Raw genomic sequence first — 15018 nt, 5'->3', positions numbered from 1 at the left:
ACAACCTTGATCAAGTAATCGAAAAGAGCAATAATTTTGAACATGACAAACAAGCTAAATTTGCATAAAACAGAGGAATCAAGTCCTATTTTGGATTCCCAATCTCAAATTTTTCAATTCTTTATAATTTGTGTTTTGATTGTTTTAGAGTTAAAAACCGAGACATTTGTTTGTGTTGCTACTATTTAATTCATGGTCCTTATTTTGCTCTTTCACTGAATGCATTGTTTAGGAATTTTCCTAGGGTTTATGAGTGGAAATTCATCAATTGTCTTGAACTTTGGTTGAAATGTGGAAGAATGTTGAACCAGATCTGGGATCAGTACAACTCAATTCAACGGAAGATCCATGCAAGTTAGATGCATAAGATTCAAACAACTTGGACAACTTTGGTTGCATGCACTAGTGTAGAATCGGCTTATAACGTCACTCATTAAACGTTAGTTAGAGGGTGCAGCGACGTAAACTATTGACCAGTGGCAATTGCATAAATAAGTGAAGCTTATAGATGTCTGTTAGGCGGGGGACCGACGTCAGGTAAGTGAAAAGTCATTTCTTTCCGTCATATAGACATCGGTGTCCCTCCTAACTGACGTCTATAGTCTGACAGGTAGGTGAAAATTTAATTTTTTCCGCCATCTAGATGTCTGATCCCGCCACTTGACGTCTATATGCGATTATAGACGTCAAGGCCCCAACTAATCAATGTTTATAGTCTGACCAGGTATGTGAAAAGTCATTCGTTTTCGTCCACTAGACGTCTTGTCCCGCTAAGCCGACGTCTATATATAACAAAAATATTAATTTTTAAATGGAATGGACGTCACATTAGTGAGGCGCCCGACGTATATGCGATTATAGACGTTAGCTTTGTGCGCAACGGACGTCAAATTTCTTGTTAAATTATCGGTGTGAACTAGCAGTTTGATCGTCTTCCTTCGCCTTTTCTCTCCGCTTCACTACATTTCCATGTGAGTTTGATGCCCCGTGAACCATTTAAAGTTGTTTTTACTTCGTTTAAAGTAATCTTTGATGTATTATCTTTCATTTGAACCGATTAAAATGAGTTTTCGTTGTGTTTTGGTGCAGTATTTCTTGTGTCATTGTGTAGTGTAGTGAACCTTCTCCCTTTTCTAGTTTCCTCGTAAGAAAAACTTACGTGTCTTGGATCTCTTATGGCATTCCAACCTGAAGTCGAACCTGGGTCCTTGCATAGTGCTATTCACACCGCCAATGAAAAAGAATATGGTGAGAATACGGTGTCACCGTATTCTTTTTCATTGGCAGTCAGAGTGGACTTAGGCAACAACCTAGGTACGTATTTGGGTTGAAATGTCATAAGAGTTGCAAAAGACGCAATTTTTTTTTACGAGGAAACTAGCAAGGGAAGGAGGTGCTACTATGCTACCAAAGACACGAGAAAAATTGCACCAAAACACAACGAACACTTCATAGACATCGGTTAATGTACTGACTAACTGACGTCTATAGTGCTCATGACGTCGGCTAATGCAATGTCTGACGGCTTTATAGACGTTGTACGTGTCACTGAATTGACGTCTATAGTGCCCTTAGATGTCGTTAGTGCAATGTTTGATGTCTTTATAGACGTCAAACTTTGCACTTAACCGACGTCTATAGCAATGTCGCACCTGCAAAAACCTGACGTCCCATTAACATCACCCGTGAAGACGTCGGTTCGGGAGGTGACGTTAAAAGCCCAAAATAACTGACGTCTAAAGCTCTTTTTGCACTAGTGATGCCCTGGCATAACTTGAATGTAGTTGGGTCCAAGTTCTTGCACTCTTGATAGAAAGCATTGATTTCCTCTTCTGTAAGGCCTTCATCCCCGTCTGAGTTCTCCTCCCAGCCAAAAGAACGAAGAACGTAGCTTCTTCCTCGTCTGGATATATTGTAGCACATGGAATTGATTCTTTCTCTTCATCGTCAGTAAGCCTTTGAAACTCTTCATGAGCATGCGTATCACCATTGCAAGTCAGTTCAGTAACATTTCCAAGAGACTGGGGACTTGTAGATTCGTTAACTACTTCCCTATTCACTTCATCAAATTTCTCCATCATGGGAGAAGAAACCATTGGGCCAGAATCTGGAAGACCAGTAGAAGAGTTCATTAATGTTTTCTCCTTAATGAGATTGAAGAAATCATTCTGACTCTGAACTTGAGAGATGGAAAGCTTTTTATCCAATGTTGAACCTAATTTCAAATCCAACATAGTTGATTTTCATTCTGTGGAGGATTTTAGGTTATTGGGGTTCCTCAAAGGAACAAAAGCAGCTCCTGAAGCAACAACATGTTAATTTCCTGGTTTGTTGTTAGCAGAGCCGTCAAAATGGGTCACAACCCGCGAGCCAACCCGACCCGTCACGGGTTCGGGCCGGGTTGGGTTTGAAAAATACAACCCACTTATATGCGGGTCAGATTTTAACCCGGCTCATGCGGGTTGAACCCGTGGTGAGCCGGGTTGGCCCACCAACCCACCTACCTAATTTTCTTTTTTTAATTTATTATTTTATTTATGAAACCCTAAAAAATAAAATACTTTCTTTACTCACTGTGTATACCAAAAAAGTAACCTCTGCTCTCACAAATCACTCTCACGGTACTTGCTCTCATTTGACGGTGCTCTCACTCTCACTTCACTGAAATTCTTCAAGGAGCAGGTAAAACACCCTTCCTTTTTTCTTCTCTTTTCTCCACATTTGTGTTTTCTCACTTCTCTTTCTTTTTTTTTTTCAAAAACCCTATAATGACAAAAATAGGAGTTTGCGAAGAATTTGTTTTTTACTTTGGGGGATTTGAAGACATGGAATGATTTTTTCATGTTCTGACATGCTTGTATCAGAATTTGTTCATTTTATCTAAACAATTTGAGTAAACATTATTTGAACAAGCTCTTTTTGATATATTTGAATTTTGGAAATTATGTTACAAATTAAACTATTAATTTTTTGTTGATGTTGTTGAGTACTGATTCTCTTTTTTTGACTAATATTTTTTTATTGATTGTTGGAATTGTTCTGATATTAGGAAAATCTTTATTAGTGAATTTGGAGACAACAAGAACAAGGGTCAAGGGTTACAACAAGAACAAAAAATGATGAATATAAAAAACTTATTTGTATGTTTTTGGATGACATTTGGATTATATTGTTCTTTTAATTATTATTTTTAATTGTCTTTAACATAATTTTTTGGGAGTGAAAATTGTATAAATTTAAATGACAGAAAGTTTGTACTTTTTTTTTATTTTAAAAAAAATGTAATTAAATGGGCTAGTGAGTCAACCCGTTTACCCACCAACCTGTGGTGGGTCGGGCCAGGTTCAAGTTTTTCTGACTCGCTAATAAATGAGTCGGGTTGGGTTGGCTCACTAAGTGACCAACCCGTTGTGGGTCGAGCCGGGTCGAGCCGGATTACCCGTTTTGACAGCTCTAGTTGTTAGGATAATTCGTAGGATGTATTTGGATCTGCCTTTGGGTTGGAGTTGGAATTGGACATGATTTCGATCAGGAAGTTTAAAGGCAAAGGGAAAAAAGAGGGTGCGAGGATTTGATTGGGTTGTGTTTATATTGCTATGAGCTCACGTGGATTTGACACACCATTCCACGTATTCAACTCTTTGATGTCACGTCTTAAAAAAGTGACACGTCATCCTCCCATATGTGCAAAAACTTAACCCCCTTAACTAAATTTAACGGCAGCAGCTCAATTGATTCAAATTAGTACTTATAAGGACTCAATTGGAGATTCTAATAAGAAAGGAAATCAAAATGGGTAAACCCCACATAAATAGTAACAACTAAAGAGTTTAAATGTATTCTTTATTACATCTTCCAATAGTATTTAATAATCTATTTACTATTAATCTTCATTATCTCTTCTTTTTTATTTTGTTTTTAAAAAATATTAAAACACGTTGAATGTTCCTTTTATATATATATATATATATATATATATATATATATATATATATGCTTTTTAATGTTTTAAGATAATTTTGTGTATAGATTATGGTGGATGAAAGTCTTCGGAGAAGACAAGGACACAATTGGTTAACTCTTACTCCAGTCCCCACCACTCTTAGTTATAAGACTTCCGTATTTTTTCCTTATATAAATGCACTTAAAAGAATACTAATTCAAAATTATTAAATAATTATTTGGAAACAAATAATAACCCAATAACTCAATAAAGTCATACAGCTTTAATAATTCAGTGGTTGAAAAATATTATAAGATATATTTGTTTTTGCAAAATTTTTGAAATAGAACGTTGTAAAGTTTTATAATTTCTTTTAAATGTTTAAACACTTTATTTAATAAAAAATTATATCAAGAAGTGTTTTTGTCGTGCTATTCAGAATGTACTCGTTTATAAGAACTTCCTTTGTTTAATAGTAATTGTTTTTTTTAAAGGTTCTTACTTTTAAAAATAAAAACTCAAGAGAAGTGTTTAGAAATAAAAACTCAACTACATCTTTTCTCCTTTTCTGGTTAGGGGTCGTGATTGGCTAGGTTGAAAATTTGGGTCCTGTTATTTGGGGTTTCTTGATTATTCTCTACAGGTTTAGATTTCGCGATTTGAGACTAGGGTTTTGATTTGGATTCTGTTATTTGAGGGTTTTGTTCTTGATTCTTCTCTACAGGTTTTGATCTCGCGATTTGGGGCTAGAGTCTTGATTTGGGTTATGTTGTTTGGGGTTTATATTCTTGATTCTTCTATGTAGGTTTTGATTTCGCGATTTGGGGTTAGGGTTTTGATTTGGATTATGTTATTTGGGGTTTTTGTTCTTGATTATTCTCTACAGATTTTGATCTCGCGATTTGAAACTAGGGTTTTGATTTAGGATTCCGGAACTTTTTTCATTTGGAGGGTGATGATTGCAGTAAGAAGATGAGAATCTATTACGAATAAAATAAAATAAAATAAAACAAGTGAAATAAAAGCTTTTAACATTGTCACGTCACATGGCCACGTATATTAAAACTGGACAATTCACCGAATATTGGTTAAGGTGGACATTACGCCCACAACTGAAAAACTGAAAAATAAGAAGACTTGAACAAAAATAACTAATAAGATGATTAAAATAAATATTAAACCTTTTATTTTTTTTTTCACTTTTTAATTATAAAGGTGGTGTGGTAAATTTATAAATAAGATTAGGTTTGAGAAGCTGATTTCAATTACAATAAAAATTTACATATTTACTCAATTTCTAAAGTTTCATTATGTTTTTCAAGATGTGTTGTATCGATATTTATAAGTTTTTTATTTTTAAAATCTTTAGAGATTGACTTATGCATAAACGTGCTTAGTATTAGGACACACAATTTTTCTTTTCAAAAATTAATGTTAATGAACGGAATTTGTATAGGTTGGAATATCTCCACATTTGACCATTTATTTTAGATATGATGTTTTATTTAACAAGAAAATCTTTTAAAAGTTATAAAACTTCATTTTAAATAAACTCGAGCTTAATTGATTCATTTGAAACAAACAAATTTATTTTGAAGGGGTTGAGATGGTATTTAGACGAAGCCAAAATTTTATGGGTAAAGATGAACTATCTTATGTCTTAAGATCAGTTAACATGTGAAACTCCATTATGTTTGGTACGTAGATATGATGTAAATATTAGTATAGTGGTGGAATCGGTTTTAGATTCATATTTAGGGATGATAACGGGTTGGGTCGAACACAGATAGTATGATACTCGAACCTATCTCGCATATAAAAAATTATATTTGTACCTGCTCTGCTACCCGTCGATATCCGTATAAAAAAAATCCACGAATATTTTCCAACCTGTAGATACTCGTTTTAACCCAATAATAAAAAAAAAATATTTTATTAATTTTTTTCTTCAAAATGGGTAGGTCCAAACCTTTTTTCTAGGTTTTCTTCCATAACTCTCAAGATGGGCCAAGCCCAAACCCTTTTTTAGGCTTTCTTCTTCAAGTTCAGAGTAGTCGTCATTCTCCTCCCCATCTGGTGTATGTGCGGTGCGGTACAGGAGAAGTCCCTAGTAGCCTCAGGACAACTACTTCTTCCCCCATGAAACGAGCTCGAACAATAACCCTCACACCGTAGGCCGCCAAATCTTTTTCCATATGAAAGACGAAACAAAAACAGAATGAGTCACAGATTCAGCATCTCACCACCTCCAAGCTGCCACCATCGCGCCTCGCCGCACCATGACAAAGGGAGTTCGTTCTTGATCCAACGAAGAAGAAAGGATGAACGCCTTCCTGAGTCGCGCCATCGATGCTCCACCAGCTATGCTCTCGCCGCACCCTCATTGCGCCATCGCTTTGTCATCGCCCCTGTGAGGTTGTTGCCTTTACTCAAGACGCAGATCATCCTCGCCCCCAACATTGGGTCATCTGTGGTGGAGAGAAAAGCATAAACTTCAAGCTTCTAGCTCTAGTGTGATGAAGGAGAAAGAGAAAGGATAGAATGAGCCACTAAGTGTGACCCTTCGAAAGGAAACCCTAGGATTTTCTCTCCTTCTGTGATGTGACGACAATGCAAATGTAGGAGAAAAAAAATTGAGATTTAGGGTTTGACGACAAAGAGAGAATATAACAACCTAGAAATTAATTTAAAGGGCGAAGGGTAAAATTGACATTTCATTTTCCAAACGGTTTGCGGATACCCGCGGGTACGGATAATGTGATATCCGAGCCTGACCCGTTAACAAGCAGGTATTAAAATATCCGCTACCCGTTACCCGTAGATACCTCTTACCCGTAGGTACTAAATACCCGTAACGAATTTTATCCGTGGATACCCGCGGGTACGAGTTTTTATGCCATCCCTACTCATATTAAAATGGTAGAATTGATTTTGGTATGGTAGAATCAATTATGGCGTAGTAGAATCATGTTCAGTGTGTGGTAGAATTGATTTTGGGAGTGATGGAACCAATTCAATTGTTGTTGGAATCAATTATGGGTGTCGATGGAATCAATTTCATGAATTTCCAGTTTTTTATTTTTGTGGTTGCAAGGATAGAATCGATTCTTTTGATATTTGTTTATTAATGGAATCAATTTTATGTATTTATAAAATGACCATTGAACTAAGCTTGTTGAGCTCAACCAAGGTTGTCGAATTTGCTTGCCAACCTTCCCGAGTAAAACCAAGCTTATTAAGCTTGTTTGTTGAGCTAAACCAACCTTGTCTAGCTTATTTTTTGATTTTAAATTTAACTAGCTTTTTCCTCTATTGTTGTGCTTGACAACCTTCTCCTTATTGTCAAGGTTAATTAGTGAAACCAACCTTGCCATGTTCAAATCGAGTTTCTTTTGTCAAAGGACATCCTTTGATTTTTGCAATTTTAATTTTTTTTATCATTAACAATTTCAATTTCATTTTAATATAATTTCCATTACTTAAATTTAAATTATATCAAATTTCATCACAATGACAAATTGGTAATAATTTATTTTTATCAATTAAAATATATTTTTTAATCTATCACATCCCTCACATCATTAAGAAACTTTCACAAATTTTGTTTTAAAATCTTTTCATTCATCCCTTCAAATCTTTTAATCCAAACAACACTACACTACTTTCTTTGTCCCCTCAAATTCCTTTATTCATTCCCTTCACATTTACTCTTAATCTAAACACTACCTAAACCTTACACACACACACACACACACACACACACACATATATATATATATATATATATATATATATATATATATATATATATATATATATATATNTATATATATATATATATATATATATATATATATATTAAATCTCATTATAATAAATTTAATAAGATATTAAAAAATAAATTTAAGCCAAAGTACCGTAAATTATTTTTTGTTTAAGGGATGTAGATTTATAACATTAATACACGATTGTAAATAAGATAATGATATATGTATACTCATTTTTTTTCTAACACCTACTTAACACTAATAAAATTATATTTTTATTTTTAAATATAAAATTATTTATAAAAATTTAAATAAAAATTAAATATATTAGATTTTCTTAAATGTAAATGGGTATAAAAAATTAAAAGTTATTCACATACCATTTTCCTTACGAATGGCGTGCTTATGAATTTACTCTGTGGTACTTCATCTATTCATTATGTTGATAAAAAAAAAAAAAAATAAGTCAAAACTTTCAATTGTAACCATTTACAATAAAATAAATTCAATTTTTTATAAATAAAAATTAATTTCAAAATGAATTCTAACATCAGTATAATCCTTCGAGACAAAACAAAATTAATGAATAAGAAGAAATAAGAAATATGTAAGACAAATTTTCCTCGAGTGTTTCTATTTCTGCCTCTCTTTTTTTTTTCATTTTAATTACACGAACATTTTTTATTCAATATTAATTTTACAAATATTTTAAAACATAATATAGATTAAAAAATAAGACCATACTTTTAATTCAAAGTAAAAAATAAAATAAAATAAAGAGAAACAAACAATATAAAACTTCTAGTTTTGTTGATTACTTATGTAATAAGAAATGTCTAAAAGTGAAAGTGACATGCACTTCAAAAACGCTCTTCCCTGATAGTCTGGACCCATTGCTAACTTGTTTGAACATTGTTAGACGCAAGTAATCGCTTTTCACATAAAGCCATTTTTCAAAAGCACTTTCACAATTTATTATTTATTATTAAAAAGTTAAGCCTATATATTTTCTTTCCGACCGTTATTTCGCAAACAATGATGTCAGTTTAAACATTCTTCACAAATTTCATATTAAAAATATGCCTATAAAACTTTTTTAATGAATCCTAACAAATGTTATAATCTATTCCATTATTTATAATTTTTATTTATATTGTTTAACTACTCGTACTTTTAACTATATTCTGGAAATGGTCACTTTTATTACTTATTTTTATTAATTTTTAATGTTTTAAAAAATACAGAAGTGAAAGTGCTTTTTTATATAGTTTTGGATAAATTAACTTAGCTGGTGGCAGCTGGGCGCATTCCATCCTCACTTTGTGAATCTTAAGAAAGAAGATTATGGAAGAAAAAGAAAAGTAAATGATTTTATGATAATATTTTTTAATATAAGAGTTTTTAAAGAAATAAATTAATAAACTGGTACGTAACCTTCTAATTCTTTTATTTATTTTTCACATAATCTAATCCTATAATTAAAAACATTTACCAATCACCCTTTTTCTGTTTTGAATTTAAGCACTCGTTGATTGAACCTAAACCACGGCTTTAGAACACAGGAAAAGGAAGAATAAAGGTTTAAATAAAATTAAAAAGAAAATGGAAAAAAAAAATAAAAATCTAAATAAAGTGATCTAACGATAGGACAATATTTTTATATACTTAGATACACGTTTAAATTTATTAACTTTATAATAATCACCTTATAAGTTACATTTAACATTACATTTTAGCTGAAAATATTAATAAAATAGAAATTAAACATAAATTTCAAATTCATATGATGACATTAATTATTTTTTCTTTCATTTAATGTTTAATGAAAAGAATAAATTGTGATTTATTTATTTCCATTTCCTTCCAAAATTCTAAATAGGAATAATGATAATGAAACATCAAAGTATTATTACGAAATATATATATATATATATATATATATATATATATATATATATATAATCATTTAAACCAAAATCATGAAAAATCAAAAATCAAAAAAGTGTAAAGTGGGCTGAATTTTCTAGAAGTTTTGGCAGTGCTTACAGTGGATTTCATAGCCCACGATCTCTTGCTCTTACAAACACTCGCCAACTGGACAGAACAAAACAGTCAGTTTCCGCCGCGTAATTTTTCCACATAGACTCTTTCTCTCTCTTCCTCTGTTCCTTTTTGTTCACTCTGTTCTCTTTCCCTCTCACTACAACAAAAAATTCTGAACGCCTCAACATTCGCTCTGTTCAAAGGAAAATGTTTTTCCCTTTCACCTTCACACCCACGATCCGATCCTTCTTCAAACCCTGCCCATGCATTCTGCTTTTGCTTCTCTTCTTTTGCACGTGCTTCACTTCAACAGGTTCCTGCACTCATGCTCCTCTTTTTTCTCGTTAAAGTTTTGGATTTTTCGTGTGTTCCGTGTTTTCGATTGGTGGGGGTGTTGTTTTTCTCTGTTGGGTACGAGATTGTTTGTGTTTTATTGTTTGTTCCTTTTTACATGACGTGGTCCTCACGGCGTGTTGAATTGGAATGAATGTTTGAGATTGGTGGCGCGCTTTGTTGGGTGATGAATGGTGATGGACTTTGTCCAAGTTTTGGAAATGGGTTGATAGCTAAAAGAAATGGGTCGTCTTTGGCTTTAGTTTCTGATTGTTTAAACCTTGAATTTTCGTCTCTGTAATTTGAAGTGCCAAATTTTAGTCGTGAAATCGCAGGTTTCGTCCTTAAAGTGTATTTCGTTCCTTAGTGACCAAGGTTTGGGTATTTCGAAAGTGTAATGAGGAAAAGTTATGGTTCTAGGAATGGGGCACGAAAAACAAAGATGGCGTGTTTTTCAGGAACATGTAGAACATGAGAACTAAAAATACTGTTGATACTCTGGAACGTTTTGATTTTTTTATTGGCTTGTGGTGGCTTTTCATGTTGATGGTGCCGATGGTTGTAGTGGGAAATATGGATTTTGAATTCCTTGGTAATTCTTTTTCTTTGTTTTTTTCTAAATCTTGGTACCGAGGAATGGAAATGAACTTATGATTATCTGTATTGTTGTAAGATGCTGGTTAAAAATTGATATGAGATTGAATTTACGTGGTTTCAATGGAGTTTTTTTATCACGGTGCTTGAATATGTAAAGTGTAGTAGTGTGATTTCATGAACTAGTTATTTGCTTGTATAAATGTTGGCTTGTTTACTTTCTTTGATCATTTGCTTTATCAAGTCTAGAAAATTTTTTCGCACCTTTCATGAGTATCATCACTGTCTTTTTGGTTTAATGTGCTTGAGGATGTAGGAAAATGTAGAAGTTCACTGTTTACATTGTCCCCCCTTTCATAAATTAATTTAAATTTTTAGTTTTACTGTCTATCTTTCAGAAGCTTATGATCCACTTGATCCAAATGGAAATATCACAATCAAATGGGATATTATAAGTTGGACACCTGATGGTTATGTTGTAAGTACATTCTTTTTCCGTGTCACATATTAATATCAGAAGCAAATAATCTATTTACAGTTAGACATGGTCATAAACGCTTTTGTCCCGTTTCCTCTCTTCTAGTTAGGCTTATATTTTGTGATGAATCCGCATGTTCGCATTAGTTCCATCTCATGTTATATTTCAGTTCTTGGATAATATATCTTGCTTAAAAGGTCGAGAAGCAAAATCATTTTGTTCACTGAGAAATAAAAGCAATATGTTCTTTATCACCCTTCACTGTTGATTGAAATTCATATGATGGCATCCATTAAAATCGTGTGATTCCAGTTTGTAATTATTGGGTCCCATATGAATTTCTATTCGCAAAGATTGTATTTGTGCTTTCTACCATTCCACTTGTTCCAATTAGGAATATGACAGGATTTGAATTCCAAATTACACTCCTATCCAATTTTCACAGAAAATTCAAGATTGTGTTCAGTTTTTACTATGCAAGTTGTAAAACCGCTGTAATTGAATGAAAACTAGTATAAACATGAGTTTATTTATATTATTGGTCAGAGCCATTTAGAATGGATTTGGCTTATTTTTTTCATTTAGTTATGTCTAAGAAACAATTGAATGGACAGGCTGTTGTTACAATGAACAACTTCCAAAAATACCGTCATATATCAGCACCTGGCTGGTCACTAGGATGGACATGGGCAAAGAAGGAGGTGATATGGAGCATGGTGGGAGGTCAGACCACTGAACAAGGGGATTGCTCAAGATTTAAGGGAAACATCCCACATTGCTGTAAAAAGAACCCCATAGTTGTAGATTTACTTCCGGGTACACCTTACAATCAACAAATTGCAAACTGCTGCAAAGGTGGTGTACTCAGCTCATGGGCACAGGATCAATCCAAAGCAGTTGCAGCCTTTCAAATTAGTGTAGGTAGTGCTGGTACCACCAACAAAACTGTCAAACTGCCACAAAGCTTCACCTTGCAAGCACCAGGCCCGGGTTACACATGTAGCCCGGCAAAAATTGTGAAACCAACTCAATTCATACAATCAGATAAAAGAAGAGTGACCCAAGCTCTCAGTAAGTTACTGGACTTTTATGTTCATTTCCACACTTTTCAGTTAATTATCTATTTGTTGTAGTTTTTGTTAGTGCTAAAATCTGGTACTCTGGTGATATTTTAAAACTGGTCTAAGGTCATGTTTAGATAAAGTTTTCCATAAACACTGTAGAAAAATAAACAAGGAAGGTAAACTGAATTGGCTTTTTCCTATAAGCTAAACTCAACTTGTACACACTTACTTTCATGGAAGCTCTCTCATTTAACTTTTTCAAAAGTTGAAGTGCATAAGTTGATTTTTTCTCATGAGGGAAACTCAATTCTTATTTTCTTCTCCTATAACTTTAAGTTCTTACTGAGAAGCTTATTCAAATAGAACCAAGTTAACAGTTGTTCCGAGTTTTTACTAAACATTAGCAAGACCCATCAATGTAGTTTGAACTTATCATTGCTCTAATGTATCACAGTGACATGGAACGTGACATGCACATATTCACAATTTCTTGCTCAGAGAACACCCACTTGCTGCGTCTCGCTCTCATCTTTCTATAACGATACTGTTGTTCCCTGCTCTACATGTGCATGTGGCTGCCAGGGCAACTCATCACTAACAGGGGACTGTGTAAAGTAGGTTTTAATGCTTGGTTCACTGATTTTTTTTCTTAACAGAAATCAAAACTGTACAATAACATCACATGTCCTTTTTTCATATCATTACAGTCCAGATTCACCACATCTAGCATCAGTTGTTTCCAACCCTGGACCTGATAAAAGTAGTATTACACCTTTGGTTCGATGTACTCGTCATATGTGTCCTATCCGAGTTCACTGGCATGTTAAGCTGAACTACAAGGAGTACTGGCGCGTGAAGGTCACTGTTACTAATTTCAATTACAGGATGAACTATTCGGACTGGAACTTGGTTGTTCAACATCCAAACTTTGACAATCTGACCCAGCTTTTCAGTTTCAACTATCAGTCAATAACTCCATACGGATCAATAAGTAAGTGTTATCTTTCAAGGACTTACAACTTTAGATACGTGAAATACTCATAACTATTTAACTTAATTGAATGTAGTGTCTGATAGTGTCTCAAACAGGATTGTCTCTTAGGATACAAGTGGAAAAGCAAAACAGAAATTGAATGTAGTGTAGGCTTGGTACAATTGTTGGTAGACAGCCACTCTAGGATTATGAGGAGTTGTCAAATTTCTTGGGTAGTATATTTATTTTTCCTTCCTATTAATATATTAAGAGTCCAACTTCTTGAGTGTTAGATTATCTTCTGTTGTAATCTGAATTTGTTCTTCTTCAAGACATGTAGCCTCACCGTTTCTTAACACTCTATTTGCATACTTTCTAAAATGCTTAATTTATCAATCACTACCACTTTTACTTTTTATGTTAAATTTTTTGCTTTTAAATCTCAATTGCATATGCTCTCAAAGCAATTAATTGATTGTAATTTTTTTGTTAATTATTTTCTTCTCAAAAAAATTACTCATTTTTTTAATCTTTTCATTAAAATATTCATTTTATTCTCCAAACTCCGGCTGATCCACTTCTACATTATTTTAAAGCGACTCAATTTCTTTCCATGCTCCATCTTAAGAATAACATTATATATATATATATATATATATATATATATATATATATATATATATATATATTATAATTTCAGATTTTTCAAAAAGATTCTATCTGTGCATTCATTCATTACAGTTTTAAACATTTTTCTTTCAATATGTATTTTTTGAAAATTTGACCAACCTTTGGAATGCACACATACTTGAAGGTGACTTTTCTAAACATTCTGGTGATAATTACTGCAAGAGCAACAATTCTTGTTTTCACCATAGAGCATGTATTTTTTGTGGGGGAACAAAAATAATTTATCTGTGTCGCTTTTAACAGATGATACCGCAATGTTGTGGGGAGTTAAGTTCTACAATGATTTTCTCATGCATGCTGGTTCTGATGGTAATGTACAGTCAGAGCTACTATTCAAAAAGGATAAATCAACTTTCACTTTTGACAAGGGTTGGGCCTTCCCTCGGAGAGTCTATTTCAATGGTGACGTTTGTGTGATGCCACCACCTGATGCCTATCCATGGTTACCTAATGCTGGTTCCAGGCAAGAGGTTTCCCTGCTTGTTTTGATGATGACCTCTTTGGTGGCCTTAGTATTGCATGCATACGCTTAAAGTTCCTATGCATGCCACACTCAAATCTGTCATGAACAAATCTTCGATTTGACAAGTTTTGACTCAATTTCGGGATACCAATTTGGGATTTGAACCAAGCTGGAGTAAGACATCCACAGAAAAAATTCATTAGTAGCTTTGTTGCCCCTGATTTGTTTCTAAGTTTCAGCATATGGGGCGATTGAATTGGCTACTACATTGTTATTTCTATTTGTTTTAGTGTAATGATGTGTTTATTAATTTTAGCTCCATAGTTGATTCTGTAAGTATAAGAAATATTTAAAGGTACACAGTAAATGGAATAATTCATAAACGCAAGTCTGTACAAGAAATGATCATTGCTTATTCTTTGCAGCCACATTAGAATCATCATTGTATGTTTTGGGAGGTGATGATTCATTTAGTTTGTGTTTGGTACATGTATTTATTTGTTATACATGTTCCTGCGTGTTTTTATTGAGGTAAGATCGTTCGAACACACTAGTAAACATGATTGTAAATATTCATACTTCTTTCCATCTCAAATATAACTATAAATAAATTAGTTTTTGTAGGTTTATTAGTATAACTAAATTTTAACTACATTTGAATTATTTAGTG

General features: G+C 33.3%; 1 protein-coding gene and 1 pseudogene across 2 annotated transcripts; one reads left to right on the top strand and one right to left on the bottom strand.

Moving 5' to 3' along the window:
• Positions 1-264: 264 nt before the first annotated feature.
• On the bottom strand, positions 265-2132 carry LOC106779286 (annotated as a pseudogene).
• Positions 2133-9790: 7658 nt separating this feature from the next.
• Positions 9791-14787, top strand: LOC106779294 (protein COBRA). 2 transcript variants are annotated; one of them, XM_022776545.1, is made up of 6 exons: positions 9791-10066; positions 11059-11158; positions 11773-12229; positions 12677-12836; positions 12930-13213; positions 14129-14787. In XM_022776545.1, exons 1-6 carry the CDS (start codon positions 10017-10019, stop codon positions 14416-14418), a joined length of 1341 nt encoding a protein of 446 aa, XP_022632266.1. In that variant the 5' UTR covers positions 9791-10016; the 3' UTR covers positions 14419-14787. The 2 variants fall into 2 exon arrangements, with proteins under 2 accessions (XP_022632266.1, XP_014522862.1); XM_014667376.2 differs by having other exon boundaries at positions 9792-10066; positions 11079-11158.
• Positions 14788-15018: the final 231 nt, after the last annotated feature.

The sequence above is a fragment of the Vigna radiata genome, unplaced genomic scaffold (assembly GCF_000741045.1).
Source record: "Vigna radiata var. radiata cultivar VC1973A unplaced genomic scaffold, Vradiata_ver6 scaffold_190, whole genome shotgun sequence".
NCBI lineage: Eukaryota > Viridiplantae > Streptophyta > Magnoliopsida > Fabales > Fabaceae > Vigna > Vigna radiata.
The sequence above is the reverse complement of the archived record's forward strand: the minus strand, read 5'-3'. Positions and strand labels throughout refer to the sequence as shown.